The sequence below is a fragment of the Calypte anna genome, chromosome 7 (genome assembly GCF_003957555.1).
Source record: "Calypte anna isolate BGI_N300 chromosome 7, bCalAnn1_v1.p, whole genome shotgun sequence".
Lineage (NCBI taxonomy): Eukaryota > Metazoa > Chordata > Aves > Apodiformes > Trochilidae > Calypte > Calypte anna.
Genome location: NC_044253.1, coordinates 3,786,824 through 3,812,971, shown reverse-complemented (window position 1 = coordinate 3,812,971; position 26,148 = coordinate 3,786,824). Strand labels below are relative to the sequence as shown.

The following is a 26,148-nucleotide window of genomic DNA, read 5'->3' as shown; positions in this document are numbered from 1 at the left end:
ACTTCTCTGTCACAGAAAGCTAAAAATCTCTTGGAGGTGGCTGGCTGACAAGCTTCAATATCTGCAAAAACTGAGCAAAATGAAATAGCTGGGTGTTGAGGTCTCCAAATAACACCATTTTCCCAGTGATGCCTTTGGACTACAAGTAAAACCTTTCTGTGGCTCCTGAAAAGGAAATTTTACTCAAGCTGTTTGTCAGGATGACCAGAGATGTTCTTTGGAAAGGATTCCCAAAAAAGTTCTGGAGCACTGGTAGCTGTACAATCATATGGGATTAATTTTCTGTATATATCTCTAGATATAGCTGGAAGAAACAAATTAACTTCCAAATTCAAAGATCTTTATACAGCCCTGTGCTCTTAGGTACAAATATTTAAGTAAGCTCTGCTTCCTGTCAAACACTGAAATGGATATTAAATTACATTAAATCATTATACATACAAGTAGTAAAATTTCTGTTCTGCCTTCTCTGTGAGCTCCTGCATCTTGGTATTTCTTGAACCAAGTATAAAAGATAATTTAATATTATCTGCTCTTTAAACTCCTGCTTCTATCAAAACACTAGCTGTATGCTGGATATATAAACACATGCCCAGAAGCCTGTGCCAGAAGAAGCCTCAAGAATATCCCCTCTAAGGGATGGCTGCAAGCTGGCTGAAGGAAACAGCATTTATTTACCATGTTCCCTTCCCCAACACCTTGTCATGATTTCAGGATGCCATTCCCTCATTCACCTTTACTGCTTTTCTTAAAAAGATATGAATAAACAAACAAAACACAGAAGGAAGGAATTTAACCATTCCAGTCCCAACTGAACCCCAAACTCCCCACTAAACCCTATGACCATCACTGGTCCATGTTCAGCACAGGAGATGCCCCAAGGCACACCAAGAGGGGTAGATGCTCATATAGCCATATGAATACCTGGCTTTATATCTGATACTGAAGAAAGGAATATTAGTGTTTTTGAAATACATATTTGGGAAATCTACCTCTTACTGACACACGACCTGTGAATGACTGAACGAGAAAGAAGCAAATCAGTAGGTAAAACATAAAACCTTAATTTCTTCCATTCTTCTTGCTCTGTGTTTGGATAAATCACCACAGATATTAGTAAAAAGTAGAAAATCAAGGAGGAGCAGGGCACTGGTTAAGAATATTGAGCCAAAATAACATCCATGAGTGTGACACAGTGCAGTGTCCTGACTGGTCCCACCATAGGGGTGACACAGTGCAGTTTCCTGACTGGTCCCACCACAGACCTCCTCAGGGCTAAGTGTTTCAAGGAAAAATTAAACAAGATTACACAGTAACAGTTCAAGATTGACATTTTCCAGGTTTGTGTCACGTTACATAATTTGAGGGAATCACAATTATTAAGAACATCAAAACACCAAAGAAAAGTGAAGGAGGGCTGTAAAAAAACCAAACTCCTAAGGAAGACCCTTAACTAGAGGCAAAAGAACCACCAGTGCTGAGTATTACCAAAGTTCAGAATTGTTAAAACTGTTTTAAAGAATATACCACTGACTCTTTTTACTGTAAGACTGATTTGAAAAATTCTTGTTTTACTACCAGCAATCTGAACCCATGACTCTGCTCAGGTTGTGCCTAGAGGTGTTTCCACATCCACCTCCCAGAAGTCACCGGTTGAAGCCCAGGGTTCCCACCACAGCTGCTCTCCCAACCAACCACCTTCACGGTTCAGACTTAAGCAAAAAAAAAAAAAAAAAAGGGGCTCAGCTTCACTAAGAGATCCAGCCCCAAAATTACAGAAAGGGCTCTTCAGAAGTATGGAGAGAAAAAAAAAAAAACCCACAACATTGCAGGGATTTTTTTTTTTCTAAGTTACTTGGGAAATTTGAGGCAACAAGCACTCAACCTCCATCTTCTCTTCACTCAAAAGCATTTAGAGAAAGCCTGTCCCTAACCCTCCTCCTGTTCTTAACACTCCTGCACAGACAAAATCCCCTTTTATCTTCCATTTATTTTCATTTTTACCTGAAAGGCAGAGAAGAGTTGGGCTTTTATGTTCAACAAACACGATCTGGACTTTCTTTGCAGCCCATTAGACTGTGGTCTACTTCCACCGATGGGGATGCATACCTGAATTTCCCCCAAAACAACAATTTTGCCCTCCTGATTTCAGCATGGCATCTATTTAACATAACCTTCCTCTCTCCATGTTCTCACCGTTGAAGAACTCGGCGCAGGTGTTATTAATAAAATAAATTTATTTTTAAAAAGGATGCTATTCTCTAAGCTTTGAAGCTCACACATAGCCTAACTTAACCCAGCTTGGGCTCATCTGGTCTTTAAATGACTTCTTTCATGTGGTCAGCCCACGAGCCATACGTACTGCTGCTCAATCACGCCACTGTACATCGTCAGCGTGAGGATGATTTGCATGATTTGCATTTCCTGTACCATTTGAGCTTCAATGAGCTCTAAGCACCACGTACAAAAGAAACCACCGCCAAGTAATGCAAAGATTTTAGTTAAACCAGATGAGACTATTTTAGTCAGGCTGCCAATGCTGAAAGAAAGAAAGGGGGGGTGGGAGAGGAAGGTCTCGGGGATATCCTGTTAAATCAGGATTTATTTGGAGGGAATCTGAAGCTTACATTCAAATCCTTGCTTTTCAAAGAGGAAAGTTGCAGCAGTTCCCTCATGAAGATGGCCTAGCATAAAATGATTCAGTGGGAACATTTTTTTTTTAAATGTTCCTATGATTTTGGCTCCACATTATGTTGGTAATTTATTTATTTAATAGTACATAAATGGATTCTGATTACATTAGATTTTCTGCCATATAAAACTAAATCTAATTAAATCAAATTCACTGTTCGCTGCTTAAAATTTCTCCCTATGAAGAAATCTTTCATTTTATCACAAATGATCAATAAAAGCTGTTGGACACATAACTATGATAGAAACAGCACTACAGTGGGCTTCAATGAATAAGTACCAAAGTGGAAAAAAAATAATAATGTACCAGAGCCTCGTTGTCATGAAAAACAGAGACAGATGGGGAGACAGACCTATATGATGCTACAAATAGATGAATATCTTTTAAGGATTTCAACAACTGTTATAAGACCTAGTCAAAATTTGAAAAAAACACGTATTTGCTTATGCTGCTGTACTCAAGTTACCTGAAATCCAAGCCGTAATCATTGAAAAAATTACCAAAGTTTCAAAAATAATGATAAAAAGAGTATCCTTAAAGTCTTTTGTATGTGATAGCAAAAGACATATTGCCATTATTTAGTTCGGTTTTGGTACAAAAAGGATTGATAAAGTTTGCTTTCATAGCAACTTTGGAAATGAGCTGTTATCTTGTTCCCAACTTAAAAGGTGGGCACATAAACTTCATGTGCAATATTGTATTTTATAGTCAGTTTTTATTTTAACATGCTAAACAAATCCAAACACCAGAATGATTAATAAATAAGAGGATGTTGATGCAGTGAACTGCATTCAACCAGCTACAGGGTGTACATCACGTATGCCTGATAGCAACCTAAGACAGTCTGTTCCAGCACTCAAGGAATCTGCATATAATCATGCTTAATAAAAACCACACAAAACCCCCCACTGCTGCTGGTTCCAAAGGACAGTCATTTTTAGAAAATTAACTTCCCTCTTCATTTTCCTGGATTGTTCAAACGTAAGCAAATATAAGAAGCGACTGAAATGATAACCAAAGGGTTAAGTTCTGCCTTGAATACCAAATTCCACTTACTCCATTGTTGTCTGCAGATATACAGTCAAGAGCAAGGTTTAATCACAACATGTACTTTCTATATTGTGCCTGCAACATTCTGTAATCAAAGCAGCTACCATATTAAAAATGCATTCTGTCATTTTCCCACTTAAAGATCCCCTGTATAATGCTCTTATTTAAAGGTCAGCTAATTTTATTATGGAAAATAACTAATAACCTTTATTAATCCTTAGGCTCGGAGTTTTCTAGCATGTCAACCAAATAAATAACACTGAAGGAAGACACTACACAAACCAAGCTGTTGAATACTGTCTGCCCTGTATTTGCTATAGACAGTAGACATCATTAGAGATTTAATAGATGGGTTTTTTTGCTGTGGAAATCATGAAAGCATGTAGTGACAGAGCTGTTTCAAAGCAAGGCATCCTGGTCTTCCCTCATCCTCCAAGGTGCTGAGACCACCAAATCAGGTGCTAAGTCCACTGATGTCCAAGCACAACCAACAAGCCCCAGTGTTATCCTGCACCCTTTTTTTTTTATTTATTTTTTGTCATTTCCAAAATTTGCAGGTCGTGCACAATGCTGGAGGACTTATCTAAGAATTTTGCTCACAAACTTTCCTGCTGTCTTTATTTTCACAAAATGACTGTAGAGCCTTAAAGTGCCAAAGTTCAAAAATACATGTATTTATATTTCACTGCCATGACCTCTCTTGTATGGGACGCGTGATTAATGCTGCACACTCTATAAGACTATGCAGAAACATCCAGCATTTTAGTAAGAATTTTTTTTTTTTACAGAAGGAGATCTGAACTCAGCATTATTCAGGCTCAGCCTTTCCCAGAACGTTGCTTTGGGTGAGTTTGTTCCTAAGAAATATTACTATGCTTGAAACTAAAAATAGCGAGCTATTTTTAGCTATTTAATCTCATGAGGAAAAAGAAAAAAAAATACAAAAAAACCACAAAACAAACAAAAAAAACCCACCAAAAACCAAACCAATACAGTTTCTATCAGTCTTCCACAGTTTGGAAAATAATGCCATAACACATCTTGAGAGTAACACCATGAAAATCCCTGGCACACAACCTCAGGATTGGCACCCCGGCAGCAAGGGGAAGGAAAGATGGGGCTTGAGAGATTCCAGCAACAAAAGTCTGGTGACTAAATCAGAAACAGAAGCAGAAGTCATGAGCCAAACAGATACCTATCGGTTTCCTTGAGCTTAATCTGATTAAAACATGGCTCTCAAAAATGTTAAATAGAATGCCACGTCAGAGAGCAGGCAAATGATAAAAATAGTTCATGACAGGAAATCATTATTAAAGCAGCATTAGTAGTGTCTCTGTTATGGAAATTTCACTGTAAATTTTTCAAGGTTTCCCTCCTCTGCTTTTCTTGAGTTGCCTGCTGCACTTCTGGGGTTTATTTTGTCCCTTTTCTCCTCAATGGCATCTAAGGTGGAGGTGTAAAAAGAAAATTATCACTGCAATTTTCCAACTATACTCTGCTCAATGCCATCTCAAGTGTGTCGTACATCATCTTGTCATTCATTTTAGCAAGAAATCACATAATATTCGGAAGTAGAAAATACTCCAAAATGGGTAAGTGCCACTGTGGCAAAAACACATTTGTATGCCACCACAGGTTAAAAAAAAGAAAAAGTCTTTAAAATCTTAATTTGAAGGACTTTTGTAATTAAAGCATCTTAAAAATATTTAAATAGAAGGAATATTTTTTAAAAAAAGCTGTTGGAATGACAGAAGAGCCATCCTACAGTCCACAAACCAAAATAAGAACAATGTTGATAATATATTTCCATAATGTAGGCTTAATGTTTTTAAAAGCTTACAGAAATAAAATAAAATTCAGAAAACTAAAAAAAAAAAAAAAATCACAATGAGGTCATTATTAGAATTAATAAAGCCCTGTGCTGGCATATGAAGAGACCTGAACAAACTTCACCAGCCACCCTCAAACCCCCTCGGTCTCTTTTTTAAATGCAATTAGTGAAGTAAATTAAATCATCAATCAAATCAGCTGTTTTTCCAGTGGAAACAGGCAGTTCTTCCCTGGTGATGATTCGGGCTTCCCCAAAGAAAAGCCCTGATTTAGTAGACCACCGATGGTCAAGAGAAGGACACCCAAGGACCCTTCTGTACCAGCCCTTCACCCAGCAGCCTCCCCACAACTGCACGTGGATACTCAAACACTGCCAGGTTTTAAATTTGAAGTCAAGGTCAGAATTATTTACCACTGGCACTGTAAGACAAACACACAACGTGGGGAAACTAAGAGGTACTTCACAGAGCCATACCTAGACAGAACCAGGGCTGGTCTTGAACCAAACTCCAACTCCTGTCCACCTAAAATCCAGGTCATTAAAGGAAGAACAACAATTTTTAAAGACAGAAGAGCTCCTGTATGTTTTGCAAGTGTTTTCTAAGATCTTGACATTTGTCCTGGGTGTCAGTGTATTTGTCCCACAACCACCAAGCTGTATCTGACTCGGGATGAAGATGACTTTGCATCCTATTTACAGCTCTGCTTAAGCTCTGTTCCATAAAGAGTATTCCAAGTGTGCTCACATCTCTTCTGAATATCCCTCCCACATTAAGTAATTATTATCTAATACAGGGAGTAATCAGCTCATGGTCTTACTATAGTCATCCTCCTTGACAAAGCAGAGGAAGAATAATAATGCAACTATGAAGCATTAGGAAGCCAGGGATCAAAATATCCACTTTTATTGAGATCAACACAAATTTACTTAGAGCTTAATGCAACAAGACCAAGTGCTGTCTCTTGATAAAGAATCACTTTATCTGCTGGTAAACTCAAAGCCTGGATTGCTGTATGGGGCCTCTACCAGGACACAAGCAATGTCAGAGCCTGAAATGCCAGGAAGAAAAGCCAGTGAAAGCTAAACCAGAAAAGGATGTAGTGAAAAAACACAGACATTTAAGGAGTGTGGAAAGGCAAGAGTCATCTGTAAACGGGTCTTCAACTGGTGCCTGAAAATTACTTTAAATGCTATTAAAAAGGAACTGAATGGGCAGAGTTCAATTGTGCACCAACAGCCATCCCAATGGACGTAAATTTGTTCAAGATACATCTTTTTTGTTTTTATTTTATTCCCCTCTCAGATCTGTTTTCTCTTTATTACCCTAGGAAATGAGACAGGCAAGGCGAAAAGAGGTATTCTTGTGGTTCTGAGGAAGAAAACTACGTATGTGTAGAGTTACACAGAGGGCCAGAATACCTCCGACCATTGATGGCTGAATGAGTCATCTACTTCAGAAAAATGACCAGTAATTAAACCAGGATCTGTAAGGCTATTAAGTCTGAGTATCAATTTCAACCCATGACACTGAAACCATTGACATACACAGTGGAGTCCCTTGCAAGATCACCTCTCACCTAAAGAAATTCTTCTCCTTAAGAAGCCAAACAAAAACAATCTAAAATATTTATTACCATAAATTTCATCTCTGGTCTATAAACTACTTCAGAGACATGACATCATGCTTAACTACCTAGACCTGTCTGGTTGATAATAGCCCCCAGTTTCAGGCAGAGGACCAAAATCCTGAAGTGCGGAAGGGTGTGAATCTACAGCTCATCACAGATGCCAAACACAAATCTGACTGACCAAAGCCAGAGCTGACAGCCCAGCAAATACAGAAGGTCTGGTGGTGGCAGAGGTTGACACCCCAAAACCAAGTCTTGCAATCTTTTTGTTGTCTTTTCAGTCTCCTTGGCCTAGAAGCAGCAAGGCTTTCATCTGAATAGTCCCGACCTCATTGCTCTAGCCTCCAGTATTCACATTTCTGCCTTCATGAGGTACAAAAAGTACATATTTTATGATGTAAACATAAAACAAAATAATTATCAAGCCCCATGCACTGGGGGCTTTCTATCAGTCAGCATAGCTGCATCTCCCTTTACTCCATGGCTTCCTCTTCACCTTGTTAGACCAGATCCATATGATCTTAAGTCTTTAGTACTTCACAGCTCCTTCCTAAATCTTGTCTAGATGTATTTGTCTGCTTTTTCCCTTTCCAGCCCCTTCCACCACTAAGTGCCAAGTCCCTGGCAATCCAATATTCACAAATCAGGTTTCAAAGACTCAGCTCAGAATCATCTTGACTTGGGTTGTGACAAGAAGGGGCAATGACCCCCCAGACAACATTGCTCCGTGCTTCAGCAGGAGGGAGCAGATGGGCAGCTTCCAGATGGCCGCCAACCTTGTCTCACCGATTTCAACATCTGGATCTTGAGCTGCATCTCAGAGGATGGTCCTGAGACAGACTGCAGGTTGCTGCCCAGGGCTCCCAGCCACACGGCTTATCTGCAAGCCAAAACACTTTGCAAAATGCAGAATGACAAGGCTGAAAAAAAAAGGTTAAGGGTAATTAAGTTTGTAGCAGGGCACAGCTGGAAAAAAAAAAATTGTTGAAAAGTAGACATTAAGGAGAAATCTATCTTAAACAGATATAATTTAAGTGTATCTCAAATAGGATTTTTTCTCCCCAGACATTTTTTCTCCTCAGAAACATCAAGGTGTGTCACTGTTTTCTTTTTGCTCTTCTGTGGTCAGCAGGACAGTTGTGGTGGAGAGAGGTTACTTGATTTTCTGCTAGTACCTCCCCAAACTCCCTCTCTCCTATTTCACCAATAACCATATTAGAAAAAAAGATGGCACATAATGAAGCATTTAGTCAAGAATAATCACTATAAAAATAAGAATAATTAAACAGGCAATATAATTCTCCTGTTATGACCCCCCCACATGCATATATAGCCATACATTGCATCACTGATGATTGTAGACTGGGAAGAGCTTATTACTCTGAGAAAAATAACATTAAGAAAATAGAATATACCAGGACAAAAGCTTTTCCCCCCCTTTCTTCCTACCTTTTGCCCCTTCTTCTGTCTGTTTTGTTGTTGTTGTGAGGTTTTTTTGTTTTGTTTTCTTATTTTTTGGGTCACGGTGTGTAAGGCTGGACTTGCAGCTTCCAGGAGGTTTGCTGGACCTGTCAGAAAAGCATCTACCTGGCCTGCATAATCTTGAGGCTGCAGGAAAAGTAAGTCAGAATAGGAAAGCTAGTGACTACCAGACTGGAAAGAGGGCAGAGGGTTGCTGTGTAAAAGCAATACTTCACTTTCCATACTGCATTTTGCAAACCAAGGACATGCCTGGGTCAGTTCCACCTAACAGGAATTAGATGTAAACCATGAAAACCCAACCAACACTGGATGGTTTTGCTTCCAGGTCACCAACAGCTGAGAATGGGCTTATTTTTCACCTTTCTGACCAAATGTCCATAACAGCACTGCAAAAGCACTCACAAATGGGGTTGATCCAGTTTTAAACACAATAAACTTCCCAAGACTGGGTGAATAGCTGGCAATGACCATTTGCTTGAAGAAGCCAAAGAATAATTTGTGAGTTTCGCCTAGAATCTGAGGGTAATTTTAATGCAGCCACAAGCTACATTGTTTCTTAATCCAGCCAACAGGAAGGTAATAAAACAATTCTGACTGCCACAGTAAAGAGCTGGTATAAATGAAAGATTTCATCCATTTTATAGAATATGTTCTTCTATAGTTTATGTAATAAATTCAAAATTAAAACGTTACTGCTTTCTCACTCTCAGAGTATAATCTCCTAAAGAAGGCTATTTCCAGACATTTAAAAGAAAAGCCTATTTTACAATAGGAGAAGTGAATATACAGCATTTCAAAATCCCTTAAAAAATAAAATTCTGGTTACAGGCACAACAATCTGCCTAATTAGTTTTTTCCTAATTAGCACGATGCTCTAACCTCTTTAATAAGACTTCTGTAGACAGAATGTTCCATATTGGTGATCCATCTGAGGGTAAAACTAAATAAATACTTCTGAAATACAGCTAATAGAACAAGCATGGTTGGGCTTCATGGTCAGAAGGCTCCTCTGGCATGTAATACTGCCAGTCTGCAAAAACAAAGAATATTCTACCTTAAATACACCACTGTTCATGCTCCAAGCCCTTCTGTATATTAAAAATAAATTTAAAAAATTCAAGATACTACAGGTGAGCATTAGTGAAGTTGGTTTTAAATTAATCTTGCAGTCTTTTTGATGTCTTTTCAGTCTCCATGGCCTAGAAGCAGGAAGCTGTGGAGTTTGTACTGGGAGGCAAAGAAAAAAAAAAAAAAAAAGAAAAAAAGAAAACTAAAAAAAGATGAAAAGATGTATGGGCCAAAATATATTGGAAAAGTGAGCTACAGAGATACTGGGAAGGCAAGTATCTCTGATGCTGTGACAACCCAGTTGTTTCCCTCCACTGCGAAGCATTTGCTTCATGCACACAGAATTTGTACCTTCTTCTTCATAACCCAGAGCCTAAGTATGTACCTTACAATTAATAGGAAATAAGTCTATCTTTGAGTCCCATGTCATCAAGCTAAAAACATTCTCATTATTCCTACATATTGACCATGAAATCCAGAGTCTATCAGTTATGAGAAACGCAGAGCCCCGGTAACATCTGCGGTCAGAGGCAGATGCTCGAGATCAAGAAAATTCAGGCCCCTGTTTTCTTAGGAGTTTGCAGAGCAGCTGCTGAGTTTCATCTCAACAGCTGAAACATCCTTTAAAGCTGCTTAAAAATGCAGGAAGCACACAAGTATCTCCAACTCCCTCCCTGCCACCAATTCATTCACCCCGCTCGCTCAGACATGCTGACTCCAAGCACGGGCTGAACACACTGGTCCCATCACTTACCAGTGGACCTCTTGAAAGCACAGGGAAAACTATTACATTGAAGTTAAAAGTCACATGCAAAATACAACTTAAGATCAGTCCCTGGAAAAATGCCCAGTAATGTCAAGAGGTGCAGAGACACCACAAATGCCTTCAAACATGCCTGAAGCCCTGAGACCCCCACAATGTCAAGAAGCTTCCAGCTTTCCACTGTTAACACCGAAAATTAGCAGTAAAAGTAGAGGTGCCTTCTTTTTAATACTGAGTGTATACCTCACTCATCACAGCACCTTAAAACCTAGATGAATTTTTTTTGTTTTGATTTACAAAAATATATGCAATTATTTTTCAATCTGTGTCCACCAGAATTAATATTAGACAAGACCACTTTCTAGCTTCCCTGCAGCTTAATAAAACATGGAAAGAAATATAAGTTCTATTCTATTCTATTTCTAACTCATTATACAATTTTGAATAATTACATAAGACTCTAGCTTCCCTGTTCTGAAACTCCTCTCTACCACCTCTGCTGAGAGTGTTTGGATCTTCTTGGGCAAGACCCAAGTTCTGAGTTTAAAGCACTTCAGACCCAAATGTTTCAACAACCCCAGCAAACAGTACATTCTGATTCCACACTGCCTTGGGAGCATGGAAGCATCTCTTGGGAGATGAGAAAAAGCACAGCAGGGTCAGCAGCCATGATTTGTATAAGGGCAGATTACTATTTGCTCCCGAGAGTCAGAAATACCAAAAACTGAGAAACACCTGATGGCAGTGGTGGCCTAACACAAGTTACACCGTAAGCACCCACCTAACTTCCACCTCTCCCATTTTGGTATCACACAGCTAAGACCTGTGGATGTAAAAATAATTCAGAATCAATTTTAGTCAAAGATGACAGCATAAATACAAAATTTAAAGTCTGATGTAAAAAAAAAGAACAACTTAAAAAACTTGCTAAACACGGCAAAATAAGCTGCTTTTAGAGAACCCCTGCAATACCTAATGAAAACTTTCATCCTTCTCCATCCACACCCATTAATTTCCAACGTGAGCCTCATTCTGTATCAAGACAAACTGGACATCCTTGATGGAAAACAGATTTCTAAAGCACCCATTCTTTTTTTTGTCAATGACTACAAGACAGAAGCTATGGAATAACATCGGATTTTGGCTCATCGTCGATTTATTATTGTACAGCAACAGCAAGAGAATGAAATTAATCAAGCTAATTTACAAATCAAGTCAATCTAAAAAAAAATTAAAAGATAACACACCTTTGTTATGATTTTTCCTGAAATTCATCTCCTCTTTTTCATAGACTCATAGAAAATTAGGGGTTGGAATGGACCTCTGAAGATAATCTAGTCCAATCCCCCTGCCAAAGCAGGGTATCCTTAGCACTATTTCTCAAAAATCATTTGGTATATAAAATTTTATCTTGTGTTTTTAACAAAAATTGATTACTAGGAATTTTTTGCATATGAACAGTTTAAAATAATTCCATTCCTCAGGGTTCAAACACAAGAGATGTCACTGTGCATGACAACTGTTCCATGTTTAGTGAGTTCCAAGTGCTCTGTCACAAGCAGGAAATGCATTTTGCTCACAAAAGCCACAGGCACTGTCAAACCTGCAGCAATCTGCAGAAGAGTAGGAAAAAAGTGCCCTCAAACTATCTGCTACAAGATGATGGCCCCGTTTATCATCCTTAACTTCCATCTTTAATTAAAAGAGGGATATTCTCTTATATAAATAAAAAATTGCAGATGCTCTCAAATTACTCCTCTTCAGGTTTTCTTAATTCTTCCTTTTATAACAAACATAGTATTGCAAAAATTTCTTCATGGTAATACACAGTACTTAATGCCATGAGGATTTTTTTCCAAATAGACACATATCTTCACCACATGTGGAATGTGTTATGTTAAAAATATATTATCACTCAAAGAAAACAGAAGTTAACAAAACTCACAGGAGGAATAGCACTTAACCACAACAAAAAATAAAGCAGAAATAAGTTTTCTATTGGTTTTTTTATAATTAATTTACACCTTCTAAAAAAAAAAACAAAAAAAAACCTTTGATAACTCATTAATTTAAACTATTTAAGTAGTTAAACATCATGTAAAATAGGAGTGAAACATTAGGCCCACTACCTTTCCTCATAGTAATTATAAATAACTAATTATAAGATATTATAACATCGTAATTATAAATAATTAATTATTAAATAACTAATTATAACTAATTATTAAGGTTAACAGTAACCTTCCAGTAGTTCTTCTGCAAAAAGAAAATCATGCATTTGCTTTCCTTGTGTGCTGTTTCCTTCATTCTTTCTTCAAGCTGCCACTAGACAGAAATACAAGCTCCAGCATGCAACAGGTAAAATGGAAGTTGAGAGTTAAAACTAAAATGATGACCAAGTAGGCAAGGTTATAAACATAAAGAATAATGAAATAAAAAAAAACCTGCTCTGAAAGGGGAAGCATCCTTTAGAATGAGTGTGTCCACTGGACCAGAGTAAATGTGGAGGAGGGAGGAAGGAAAAGACAGGGACAAAGGACTGAAGCAGAAAGGGAAAATACCATCCAAGGGAATAAGGAGATGGCAAAAACCTTCATTAAGAATGATGAGAGGGAAAAAAAAGCCTGTCAATTGCTATGTATTTGTCAAAGGTATTCAAATGAATAGACATCATTTACTTAGATTCTCTATATTTATTTTGAAGAAAGGGTAAATTACTCACCATAATGCTTCAGTAACAGGTATTATTCCCAAGATACTCAGGCTGAGTAGTGTAAGGGGAAAAGGAAAAACTAAACTGATCAAACTGCAGTTTCAGGGAGTCAGAAGTCCATATGAAATTAAACTTTCCACTGCACTGTAATTCATAGATTGTACTCAAACCACAGTTTAGTTATAAAGTTGTGTGTTTAGAGAAGAAAAGACATCACCACCCACAAAATCAAGTATTATATGGGTGAGTTTAGATCACCATTTCAGTTTGATTCAGAACATTTAAGAAGCCCCTCTCACAACCATCCACACCTAGCAAGCCTCAGCTCACACCAGAGTCAGCTCCAAGATTATGAACTTAATTCTTTCAGACAAAACCAAGCCAGGAGGTTGTGCTCCTGGAGAGCATTTTACAGACTCCATCCTTGTCTTCTGAACATTCAGTCCTGAAGGACCAGGCCTGGTCTGAAGGGAAAAAACCCTGAAATAACATGCTGTGGGGATGTTGGACTACAAGATGCCTTCACTCTACCAGGTTTCTACCACATGCCTATACCTAGGTGCATGTTAAAAACCTGTATATGGAATCAGAGACAAAACCAGAAAACACTTGGAGTGTGACTATGGAGCATCTCAACATCTCCAAAATCCACACGGAAACTCATGGACATCCCCAGGAGATGCTGAGAGTTCACACTTGGTGTGAAAAAAAAATAAATTAGAAATATTACTTGAATTTCCAGTCACCCACATACAGAGAAAGCTCTTACCCAGTGGTCACAGCAGTTACCATCCCCAAGGTGAGCAGTCACAGTGGGAGTGGAAGGGAAACCACCTGAGCAAGGTTACTGAGCTCTCAGGTACAGTGCTGGGACTGAAACAGGTAACTAGAGGTAACCAAAACCAACTAACTAAGTTCCTGGTGTGGTGTAGACTGGCAACTGAGATGACCCCAACAGCCTTAGCCATGCCTTTCAAATTAGAAGGTATTTGGGTCAGATAAACATGTGCCAAAAAAAAAAATAATTAAAAAAAATTTAAAAATTTAGAAATTCCTGTTAATGCAAATCATCACCCAAAACTGTTTTTTCTAAAAACAGTTTGCATAACCTGAGGTTTCTTTTCATTATGTAGCAATTCAGAAAATCCAGCCAAGCTGCAAGTACTTAGGAAGAAAAACTATTTAGTTATCACATGGGGGTATAAAGCTATATATCCAAATCATGTCCAAAACAATTATCTGACAACATTTGTATTATTTACTACTTAGGTATAAAAAAATAAATTTGAGATTAGGAGGAAGCAGCATGGAAAAAAAATAATAAACATTTTACTTATTAGATTCAAACCAAAAGCTTTGGGTTTTTTCTCTTTGGCACATAAAATTAGTTTTATGGACTAGAATGATACTGAATTGCAGAAAGTACCATGTTTTTTATAATATAGCACTGTATATGTTTGTTATTTGAAAACATAAATGTAATCCATAAGTAATCTCGAAATAAAATATATACCCAACAATCATTTAAAAGGACAGATAAAATACTCATTAAAATCCTGAGTGTAGAAATACTGACTTATAATGCACAATTTCATTACATTTTACTGCCAGCAATGTAAATATCAATTCTCCAGGTAATTCATAAAATTTGTTTCAGAAAGTAAGGATTTCACCCAGTGCTTGAGAATATAAAGGAAAACACACACTAGGGCTTGGAAAAAAACCAAACCTGTTCTTTCCTTCTCTCATCAGGATTTTCTTCTGAAATTTTGGAAAATCTTTTACACATCAAAGGGACAATTGTCATTTCACCTTAGCTCTTCCTATAGATCACCCAAGGGTTCCAACCAACATTCCTCCCAGTCCTGCACCTCTCCATGCATCCTTCTTATCATTCCCATCTCCCTTCTGCCAAATTTGAGATCATGGATGTACTCCCACTGACTTCAAAAACAAGGAGCTTAGATTTAAATTCATCTCCCAACTTTTTTAACTATCCAAATGGTAAAACTGCCCAATAATGGCACTGTAGGGGAAAAAAAAAAATTAAAAACCATGTTGGAGAAATTAAGCAAAGTTTTGGGAGGGATGTGGGGGGGTTTCCACACAAAAACATAAAGAAAACCTGTCACTTTTAAAATGAATAGCTACCATCTGCCAGCATTTTATCTGAGGCAAAGTTGATTAATGCAAAGTGAATGTTTAAGATCACATTGCTGTCTGCCTGAATAAATTTCAGGTAGTTTACTTAGGCAATTATTTGTCCTGTTTAATAAAAAGAGAGGTTTTTTGGTTGTTACTGGATTTCTCCCCCCACCAAGTTTTTACACAGCCAGACCAAAGAAGAAAAAGATTTTGCTCTTCAATCACAGTACTGTACAAGGACCTGGAGCTTCAGAACATTGTTTCTGCTCCCCCTGCATGGCAGCAGCAAGGTAATTAATCTGCCCAACAAAGGAGATCCCACCTCCTCCACTGCCTTCATCAAAACTTTCAGGCAGCCTCTCTCTGTCACACTGAAAAGTAAATTTGAGCGCTCTAATTGTGAGTAAAGAAACCAGAGCAGTTCTGTGATGCTGAGTCCTTACTTAATGTCCTGAGTCCTTACTTAGGTTTTTTGGGTTTTTTTTTTTTTTACTGGATTACTTAATTTTTTACTGGGTTAATTTTTTTATCTTTATTTACACTATTTTCTGATTTACAATGACCAAATAACAATTAAGTAAAACCATTTTAGAATTTAAACATTTTTCTTTTGTTAAATTCATCAAAGCTTCGCTTTATATTAGCAATCTGATAAAAATAATTCTCAAATACATTTCATGATATGCCCTTCTCTAGGAGTTTACTTCAAACAATGACAGATTTAAGGTGATATTAACCTAAATGCTCTGATTTTATTTATCCGTTCCCACGTTACGTACAGCATCAGATGGCCTCCAAGTTCTCCAAGCTTCACACCCCACATTCAGACAGGGACACCCTCTATTATCTGGGGCTACAGACAAGGAGGGCATCATCTGTGAGAAGTGATGGAGCTCCATGTAACCATTCCATATGGACATACATTCCCTTCACTTACACTGTAAGCTGCCTGGACCCCAGCCAGCTCTGGTCAGAAGTCACCAAGTTGTTTTCACTCCATACACGGTGCCTGTGTCTCGTAGCTCAGGAGGGTTTATTGGTTTAGGACTCAACATGGTGCTAGGATTGACCATCTGGTCCCCAGTGCTATGTTAGCTCCCAGGCAGCCAGTTGGAGCAGGTTCAAAGCGTGGGCAGGACCAACGTGTACACGTTTCCACAAACCCGTCTGAACCAACCTTGAACCCAACTGATTGGCTTAAAACAAAAATAAAAGCAAGCAAGTTTAAAATTAAAGTAGTAATGACAGTTTAGTCAGCTAAGGAGTGTAGGAAAGGAGTGTAGGACAAAGCAGTGTCTCCTGGACCCTCCTTTGGGCATCTCTACAGCAAGGTAAGAACTTTGTTCTTTGTACCCATCACTAGGGCAACAGAAATGAAGTTACACCCAAGTTGAGATCTGAACCCTGTCTTCAGGGAGTGCTGCCTCATCCCTCATCCCTTTATAGCAACTAATCAAACCACAAAAGAGCTCACCAGGCTATTCTGCAGGAGCACACTTCACTACACCTGACCAAAACTGCAGTTAAAACACACATAAAGACACACACACTTCTTCACTTTCTGCTGAGCAACACAAAAATGGCTTTAAAATTAGAAGGGCTGTGGGCAGAAAATTACTGAGCAATTCCAAGCAGGTGACCCATGTCCCCTCCTCAGATATAATATAGTTGAGCAAAATGACCAAAATACACACTCTTTGTATTTGATATCATAAATGAGATGCAAGTTTTATATATATATATATATATATATATAAAATGAAACTGGATGATATATTTAAGGTCCCTTCCAACCCTAGCCATTGTATGATTCTATGATATATACAGATACAGATATAGATATATATTCTCTAGACATACTGTATACAGAAGTAAACACCATAAAACTGTCCCCCCAGAATTAATATCAGGTAATTTCTTTATCATTTGCAGGTAAGTGGTTATCTTTTATTTAACTGACACACTACTCATGCATGAAATCTATTTATTTCCTACCTGCGCTCTATTAGAGCCAAATGCTGGGAAGACTAACACAGGGAAGATTATTCCACTTCCTACAAACACTGTATAACCCTACACTTCCAGTTTTTGACATAAAGATGTAAAAAGACAGACATACTCCTAGCACAAATGGGCACCTATGCATTCAGCTTTAATGAAATGACTGAAAATTGCCTTAGTTCAACTCAGATCTTCAAACGCTTCCCCAGGACATTTACTGGCAGGTAGTTTTTCTTAAAATTGCCAGAAAAGAGTCAGTACTCCAGCTCATGAATGCTCACACATGCAAGCTGAGTTATGTTTTCAGTGGGACCACTCAGACACTGCACTTTTCACTGGAATAAAAATGTATAGGATCACCATTTTTAACAGGACATTTAGGCAACACCAATCCATCAGCTAGTAAAGAATCGAGCCCATAATAACGTATAATAAAAGCATCAGATTTGAAATAATCTAAAATCTAGTAGTGGTAATAGGTTATTTAAAAAAAAATAAATAAAAGACAAAAAAACCCAAATCTACATTATATACTCTTGGAATATACAATATATTACTGAACATCACACCCCACAGGTTAGTGGGGTTGGGTTTTTTTTTCAGAGCTCTATTAATTGAAAGCAATGATTTCTTTTCTCTTTTGTAAAATGTAAAAAGCATAGAGTTTGTCTATAAAATATAGTTGTCAAATATCAAGGGGTATATATATGCTAACACTTACCCTAGGGGTATTGCAGGGCTAGAGTCTGTTACAAATAAAATCCTTATTCATATGAACAGCTACCTGGGGGGCAGTACTGAATGTTACACATAATATTTATATTTATATATTTAAAATAATCTAGCAGTGCTATTAAAAAAACTGGAAGCTACACTGCATTTAGTCTCTCTGTTTTGCAGATCTAAGCCTCATTCTAGTAACTATTTTGGCTTTCAGTTACTTTCTATAGAGGATGATCCCTAAAATATAAAATGTTTTTGTCTAGCTTGTCATATCAACTGGTATATTACTGGAAATTTAAAAGACTTTTCATGGCAATAAAGAAAATAACTACAGAAAAAAGACAAGCAACTGCATTTTCTTCATTGAATTCTGCAATAATACTTTCAAATTTGATAACTTTCCCTGAATGAAGGATACAAAGAAAAAAATCCTTTTTGTTGCCTGCTTTCCAAAAATGACTAAACAGTTACTGTGTGCTATAGAAAACAACTTGAGACAAGATGAAACACCTACATTTATCAAAGAGTTCAAGCTGTCTGAAGCCAGTTGAGAGACAAAGCAGAGAACGCAGCAACCCTGCAGGTTGCCAGCAGCCTGAGAAGGTCATGGCTCCTTGCTGGACCTTCCTCATTTACAGAATGAAGATGACAGTATTCCATCAACTTCTACCAGAACTCTGTAATTGTTGAAAAACCTGTCTAGAGAACAGACACTAATCCTGCCCTTTTTCAGTACAGTTCAAATGCTGTCATTTGGGAACTGCCACCAGAAGGCTGCAACTCCTTGTACTCATGCAACTTCCCAACAGAGACCTTCTTGCCAATGAAGGAAGAATCATGTATAGGCTTCTTAAAACTTTTCAAAATGCTGAGTTCTGTGGCTGCTCTACATCAGAATGTCAGATAATTTCAAGTTCACTAGCCAAGTATCCCACCTTTAAAAGCTCTCCTTCTGGCCTCCCAAGCTGGAAGGAACCACTGCGAGCCTGAGCTTCCCCATTCATCAGGACTTCTGTCCTCCTTCAAGGAGATGAATGAAGATGTGAGCTGGCTTAACAACAAACTGCACAACGAAAAGCAACATTTTTCTAGAGAATACAGCACAGCCTTTGCACTGGGGAAATATTATAAATCTATGCAGCGCTGCAGATAAAACACTAAGTGTCTGATAGCCTTCCAGAACAGCTACGTGTGTTCCCCTGGAAGGGTGAGGACATCTTCTCCCTGTGCCAGTTCTGGGTAAACCTCCTTGTTCTTGCATGGGAACATCATCTTGCTGCACACCAAGAATTTGGCTGCAGGGTTCACAGAAGTAACACGAGACACACTGCTCCTTATCTGCTCAGCTTTAAGGCTTGCTCAAGGGAGTGCATGTCTGCTCTCCAATAAAAGTATTTGCAAGTTCATCACAAGCTCTCTGGCCACTGAACTTAACTTCTATGATTCTGCACTGTATGCTCTGCTTCAAAAGTACTTTTTAAGACTGTGCTTTAACTCATTGAACAGCACTTGAAAATTAACAAACCTGCTTCCTTCCCACCACCAGCCTGTACGTCTACAAGTAAAGGTCTTTTGCAACATATACATACTACTCCTGAATAGGTGTCTAGCAATACCAGACTTACCAGGGCCAGAAAGTACTTCTCAGACATACCAGCATCTTGAAATAAAGTATAGTTCAGCATCTTGAAATACAGTTCAAAAATAAAAATTTAGTAACGCAGCTCCATTACCATATGTGTCTGTGCTCAAAATACTTTGTGACCTTTCTGTATTATTAAATGCATAAAAAGGAACAAGGTATTTATGAAAAGTCACAGTTGAGAAGATCACTTGTAAAATTTTACTTGGAAAAAAAAAAATCAGTATTATAACTAATGCAAATCTGGTATTTCCCATGATCTAACAAGAAAGGTAAATGCTTAAGTATGTAGTTCAAAACATAGACTATCAGTTTGCAATGAGAATTTTGTCTTAATCTACTACCTGGGAAGCAGCTCTTTAGTGGTTACTAGCAAGCTAGAAGTAAAAGAATCAATGTTAATTTTCATCAATGTTTTTTTTCTAATAGGAGAGAGTAGTCAGCCTTATTAGGTTGCAGTCTGATGCAGTTATACTTTCAATTTAACAAAATACTCTGAAACACTCAATTACAGAACAAGAATTAAAAATGTGAAAGTAAAGGAGAAGGTACCCCTGATCAGTTTCCCTCTCACCATCAGCCCTTCATCCTAAAATTTTGCCCTGCCTGGGCAAGGTTCATTCTCTTTTTCAAACATTGTATCATTGTGAACTTTGACTATTTAATTCTGAGCAAACCCTAACAGCACAGAAAGAGCTTTCCTCTCTTTAAGATGCACTACTGGTTAGATGGGATTTATCTGCTGTCAGTAAAGGTTATATTTGCACATAAGTCTATGACAGATTGCAAGTTTATTAACTTCAAGTGAGTTTTCAAGCTGATGAGTTGAGGGTATTTTCTTGGGTTGGGTTTTTTTGTGGGGTTTTTAGGGTTGGTTGTTGGGTTGGTTTTTTTTCTCATCCTTCCCTTCCCCCAAGATGTGGGTTACTTGACAAATTGGAGTTAAGTTATCTTAGGTCAACATAACTGTAAGTTAAACTAATGAAGTGTATGTCTATGAGTGATGTCTGATTAGTTTAATACAGTTAGTGCTGGACAGCTTGGGCTGCTGACCTTGAAGGAACACAGATAACATTGTGATGCGTTGGAGGATGCAGTTGCAATACAAGACAAATTTACATAACAGTTTGTCATATCCACTCCTCCAAAACAAAAACTGTTGCAAAAAGAAAGTGAGAGGAAACCAACGCTAAACGCCTTGCGCAAGACAAACCAGGGAACATTAATTATGATGTTTGGCTTGGGGTGGCAGCTTATTTCAAATGCAAGTCAGAAGCAGGCACAGAAAAGGTGTCCATGTATAGAGCAGGCATTCCAAAATTGATAAGACATTGTTTTGGGTAACACTGTTCAAAGGCAGCCTTCTGGAGCACAAGATTGACTCTTGGAAAAATCGCATCCCTTCCCCAAACGATGATGTCTGCCTGCTCCTGGTAACAAATACCAGAGCCAGTTTTGATCTGTAACTACTCAGCACACTGCTGAGATGTGCTCAGAGTCCTGATGAAGTTCATTCTGTGGATGAACAGTATCTGCTTGGACTAAAACACCCCATGCACCATTTCTCTCTGCGAAAGTGCAGTCAGCTAAATCCTCATTTACCACCCGTTCTGTGATGCTCTGCTGTGCACCCTGAGCAGAGCACACACCGTGACAAGTGACAGGTCACTTGCCACACCTCAACTGATCAGGTAGGCCAAGAAAAATTGCTGGGCTGAAAGACAGATTGGGTCTGGAGTGATTGATTCTCACTACACAACAGGTATCTGGTCACCTGAATATCATTCCAATCTCCAGCTGATAGAAATTTTCCCCTTACACAGATGCACAATTGACATCCAAAGTTGCATATTACAGAACTGGACCATCAAGAACCCAGCCCCAACAGATGAGGGGTACAGAGATGTTCAAGCAAGTCCAGAGGAGGACACAAAGATGATCAGAAGGCTGAAGCCCCTCTGCTCTGGAGACAGGCTGAGAGAGTTGGGGTTGTTCAGTCTGGAGAACGAAAGGCTCCAGGGAGACCTTAGAGCACCTTCTAGTATCTGAAGGGGCCACAGGAAACCTGGAGATGAGTTTTTACAAGGGTACAAAGTGACAAGACAAGGTGTAATGGTTTTAAACTGGAAGACTGGAGATTTAAGTTAGACATTAGGAAGAAATTCTTCCCTGTGAGTGTGGTAAAATGCTGGCCCAGGTTGCCCAGAGAAGCTGTGGCTGCCCCATCCCTGGCAGTGTTGAAACCCTGGCTGGATGAGGCTTCCAGCAATCTGGTCTAGTGGGAGGTGTCCCTGCCCATGGCAGAGGGATTGGAGCTGTATTATTTTCAAAGTCCCTTCCAACCCAAACCAGTCTGTGATTAAGATAAAACTGCTCCCTTAATGCTCCAGGTCAGCTTGAGTAGTACACAGATAAATGAGACTGGCTGATGGACAAGATGAGGATGTTTTTAAAATGAAACATACATACTCACATATACACACACAGGTACCCCTATACTTGCACTTAGAGACTCTCAAGAAATAGTGACACAAGGTAAAACAGTCTAGGAAACTCTAAAACCTGGCACTATTTTCCCAATTATACCCCAAGAAGTCAATGCAAGAAGAGAAACTTTGTCATTTGCAAGTGTTTATTTGCTTGTGAATAGAAACTTGCATGCACATAACCAAAGACTCAGCTCAAGAGGCCCTGCTTGAAAGCCTCTCTGTAATCTGAGTTTAGGAATTATTCAGATCCTGGGTTACCTGTAATTAGTACTTGTGGGCACTGTTTGCATGAAATAAAGAGCAGCAGTCCGTGCTTTCCAATGCCACTTCTTGGCAGGGAGTGTACAGAGGACACAGTCCTCTTGTAGCTCCTCCTGGAGAAGATCCATCAGCTGTTTGTGGGAGCCTCCATAAAAAGCTTCAATAAGGAGAACACTCATCTTCCAAGTACTTCAGATCTATTTGGATTCTGCAAAATGACAGTAGAGAAATGTTTTACTTTATAAATATTCCTTATTGGGTTTTATTTAAGAAAGTTATATTGGAAAAAGAACCACACTGCAAGGCCTTAGAGTGTCTTCATTTTTCCCCGTGAAAGTAATACTTTGTATTAATGAGTTTATTTCAGAAAAGTTTACTTAGCAATTATGATGACAGAATTATCACATCTATTAGTTTCAATGACTCAGAGACACCACCTGTAATTTTTAAATTAATCAGGACTTAAAAAAATTAGTGTACTTTGAACTGTTTTGTTTTCTATCTGATAGTTAAAAGCCACTTTATTTTACATACTTACTCCTACATACACACAATTCTTCCATTAGTTAGGAAGGAGTTTATTCATTTTAACATAAGCTTCCCCTCTTTTCCATAAAACTGAAGAACAATTCAAACACAGTTCAGTCCCAATAGCTGCTAACAATGGTGATCTGAGTAAACCACTTAAAGGCAGAGAGAAGCCTGGGGAGATGCAGTCTGAGCATCCCTCTGGGTCTCTTCAAATCACTGTGAGCTGGGATCACCAGAGCAACACACTTGGACCCTACAGGAGATTAAAAGCATGTTATTTTCTTTGAGTGCTCAAAAATGGCTGGAAGAGAACAGTACTGAAGATGAGAAGCCACAGAGCTGCTCACAAACAGGATGCAAAACGTGCAATGTGAAGGGAAAGATGAAAAACCCTGTGACTATTGCTCATCTTTTTCATGAGTCACAAAGTTTTGAGACTGAAAAGCTCCTTTACAGCTGCTTCAAGCAAAACCATCACAAAGAAAAGTTGAAAACATAACATGGAAAGGTATTCACCACCCATGACTGCCTCTCTGATGGTTTTCTTCTCAACGAGGGAGGATGCTCCATTGAATTTATTTGCTCAGGCTTCATGTTTGATGCTGTATACTGCAAGACTGTACATCCATTTCCTGACCTCTAATTCCTAGTGGTTTCAAAGTGTAATCCTTATCTTCTCAAAGCCTCTGGTGATGAGAAGTGAGAATTCAACAGAGAGCTACATACTCTCCAGAAAATATCATTCGTCTCAACCTTGAAATTTAGTTAAATTCAAGTTCAGGCTAAAAACACATGTATTCTGTAATCAGAGGGTAGAAAACAAACAAACAAACCTGACAAGTGCACTGTAGCTGTCAAAAGATCAACTGGCCAGCAATAGAAATCCTAACCTGAAAAAATTTAATTGGGAGACAAAATGTAAGAAACCTCTCGAGTCATTGGCCCATCACAGTGCAAGCTGAATCAGTGATGTAGATCTGGCTAACTACAGATCAATCAGTAAGAGATAAAGTATTCTTTGCTCTTTCTTGCCTCAATCCAGCCTGTATTAAGGTTTTGATTTGTTGTACCATTCACTTTCCTGTTCTGTTTGAAATAATTTATTTTTTTGGACAACTATGTTCCTTTCAAATGGCAGTCTCTTGGAAGCACAGACTTCACTGAATCTTGGAGCCTGGTACTTTTCAGGTAGCAAGGCAGATTCTGATCTCTTTTCCACTGACCTGCTTTCTAAAATCACACTTTTGAGATCATTGATGTCTTCTGAATTTACAAAGATGTAACAGAAATCATATTCTGTATTCCAAACCCCCTTTGGAGTCTGCAGGGTAATAACTGCTATAAAAACACAAGCTGTGTCTTAGAATATGCACTATTCACCTAAAGAACAATTTGTAATTAATCATGCTACACTTGTCATCAAATGTCACTGAAAATTTAACTCAAAGGACTAGAGGGAAGTGATTTGCAAATTCAACCCTTGAAAAAAAAAAGGGGGGGGATATACATGAAAAGTTGGTAAATGCCACTGAGACAGTCACTCAGGGAGAATGAGTTGCTGCTAATTTATAAATCATTAGCAGTATCAGTAATAAAGTAATTTTTTCATGAAATGTCTGACCAAACTGCACTGCAGACTAGTTCTGAAACTGGTTTTATCACTAGGTTTAGCTGATTCAACAGCGTGCTCATTGGGTTTATTTTGCAACAGTTTTCACTGTGCATCCCTCACAGGGACAGAGAATGACTGTACATGCTGATGATCAGAGGCTTTTTCAGTTCTCAGGTTTCCTCATTGCTTGAAGATGCTGACATTTAGGTTATTCTGCCTTTATCCTACCTTTAGCCCTAATAATAAAAGCACGTTATGCAAATATTACACAAATATTCCTATGCAATAAACTCCCTTTGGCTATTTACACTGGGAAACGAGGTTAAAATTGTGGATGCATCCTGAAGATGGTGTTAGATGGCTCTTGTTGCCTAAATTCTTCACAATAATAACCCCTTCAACAGCAGAACATGCAGGTGAAAACCAGCACTGACTCGTTTCTATGAGACAATCTGAAGCTCAGTGGCTTTTTTACAAAAGTCTTGCACCCCCAAACTTTAGGTATTGCTCATTTAAGTCCTCACCATTGCTTGATGGATTCCAGTGCCCTATTATCTTCATAAAATACCAGCAATATATATCAAATTCAATTGAGGAAAAAATGTTATATAAGGAGCAACTATGGCTTGTTTTGTTTGGGAGGTTTTGTTTGTTTGGTGAGGGGGTTTTGTTTTGTTTTGGGGGGCTATTTTTGCATTTTTTCCAAGATGCAACTTAACTATGAAACTACTAGAATAACAGCAGCACATTTATGTCACACTGGCTTCAGGGATTGACTAACTGGAGCAATGAAAAAGCAGTAAATCTTCTCTCAAGAAGATACACTGATAATGCAAAGGAAATTACATTATATATAACTAATAATTTCTTGTATTTAAAAAGGCACAGAGGAGGTAGAACACAGTCATTCACCTCATATTTCACCCACATGACTTCCAGTTTTGTTCACATACAAAAATAACATCTATTATTTTTGCTTTATTCCCCTTGACCTAGCCAAGTTAAGGTAAATATGTTCCATATACTCCTCAGAGGTCTCAAAAAGACACAGCTGATAAACGGCCTGAGAACATTCACCCTATCTGATGGAATGCAATCCTCAATTAAATATAAATCACTCCAGGTATTCTTTTCCCCATTTCAAAGAAAATAACAAATACTAGAAAAACAGACCTGCTTCCCCTTTCTCATTACAGTGCTTCCTCTCTGGAGCCAACAATCCTGGGTGTTCCTCCAACAGCTCAGCCCCATCCACAGGGCTGCAGCATCCTTTGCTTTGAAAATCTGCTACTCTGCCTATACCCAATGTAGCAGCAAATGCTTTGAGATATAAATTATTCAGAAACTATCTGAAATAATAAAATCCTTCCAAGTGGTAACAGTGTCAAATGCCATGACTAATACAGAGGTACACTGAAGATATTTAGGTAGGTAGCTAGGTGCTGTCTCAAAGCCAGGATCTCATTGGGACATTCATCCAAGACTTCTGTCATTTGCTTCAGCTCTACTGCATGGTG

At 38.4% G+C, this 26,148-nt stretch overlaps 1 protein-coding gene across 1 annotated transcript in view; it reads right to left on the bottom strand.

Moving 5' to 3' along the window:
• GTDC1 (glycosyltransferase like domain containing 1) overlaps positions 1-26,148 on the bottom strand; it is a 181,702-nt gene that overhangs the window by 99,075 nt on the left and 56,479 nt on the right. The window contains exon 5 of the mRNA XM_030454512.1: positions 22,486-22,696. Within this exon, the coding sequence (XP_030310372.1) occupies positions 22,486-22,667 (182 nt within the window). The 5' untranslated portion in view covers positions 22,668-22,696. The remainder of the gene's footprint in view (positions 1-22,485; positions 22,697-26,148) is intronic.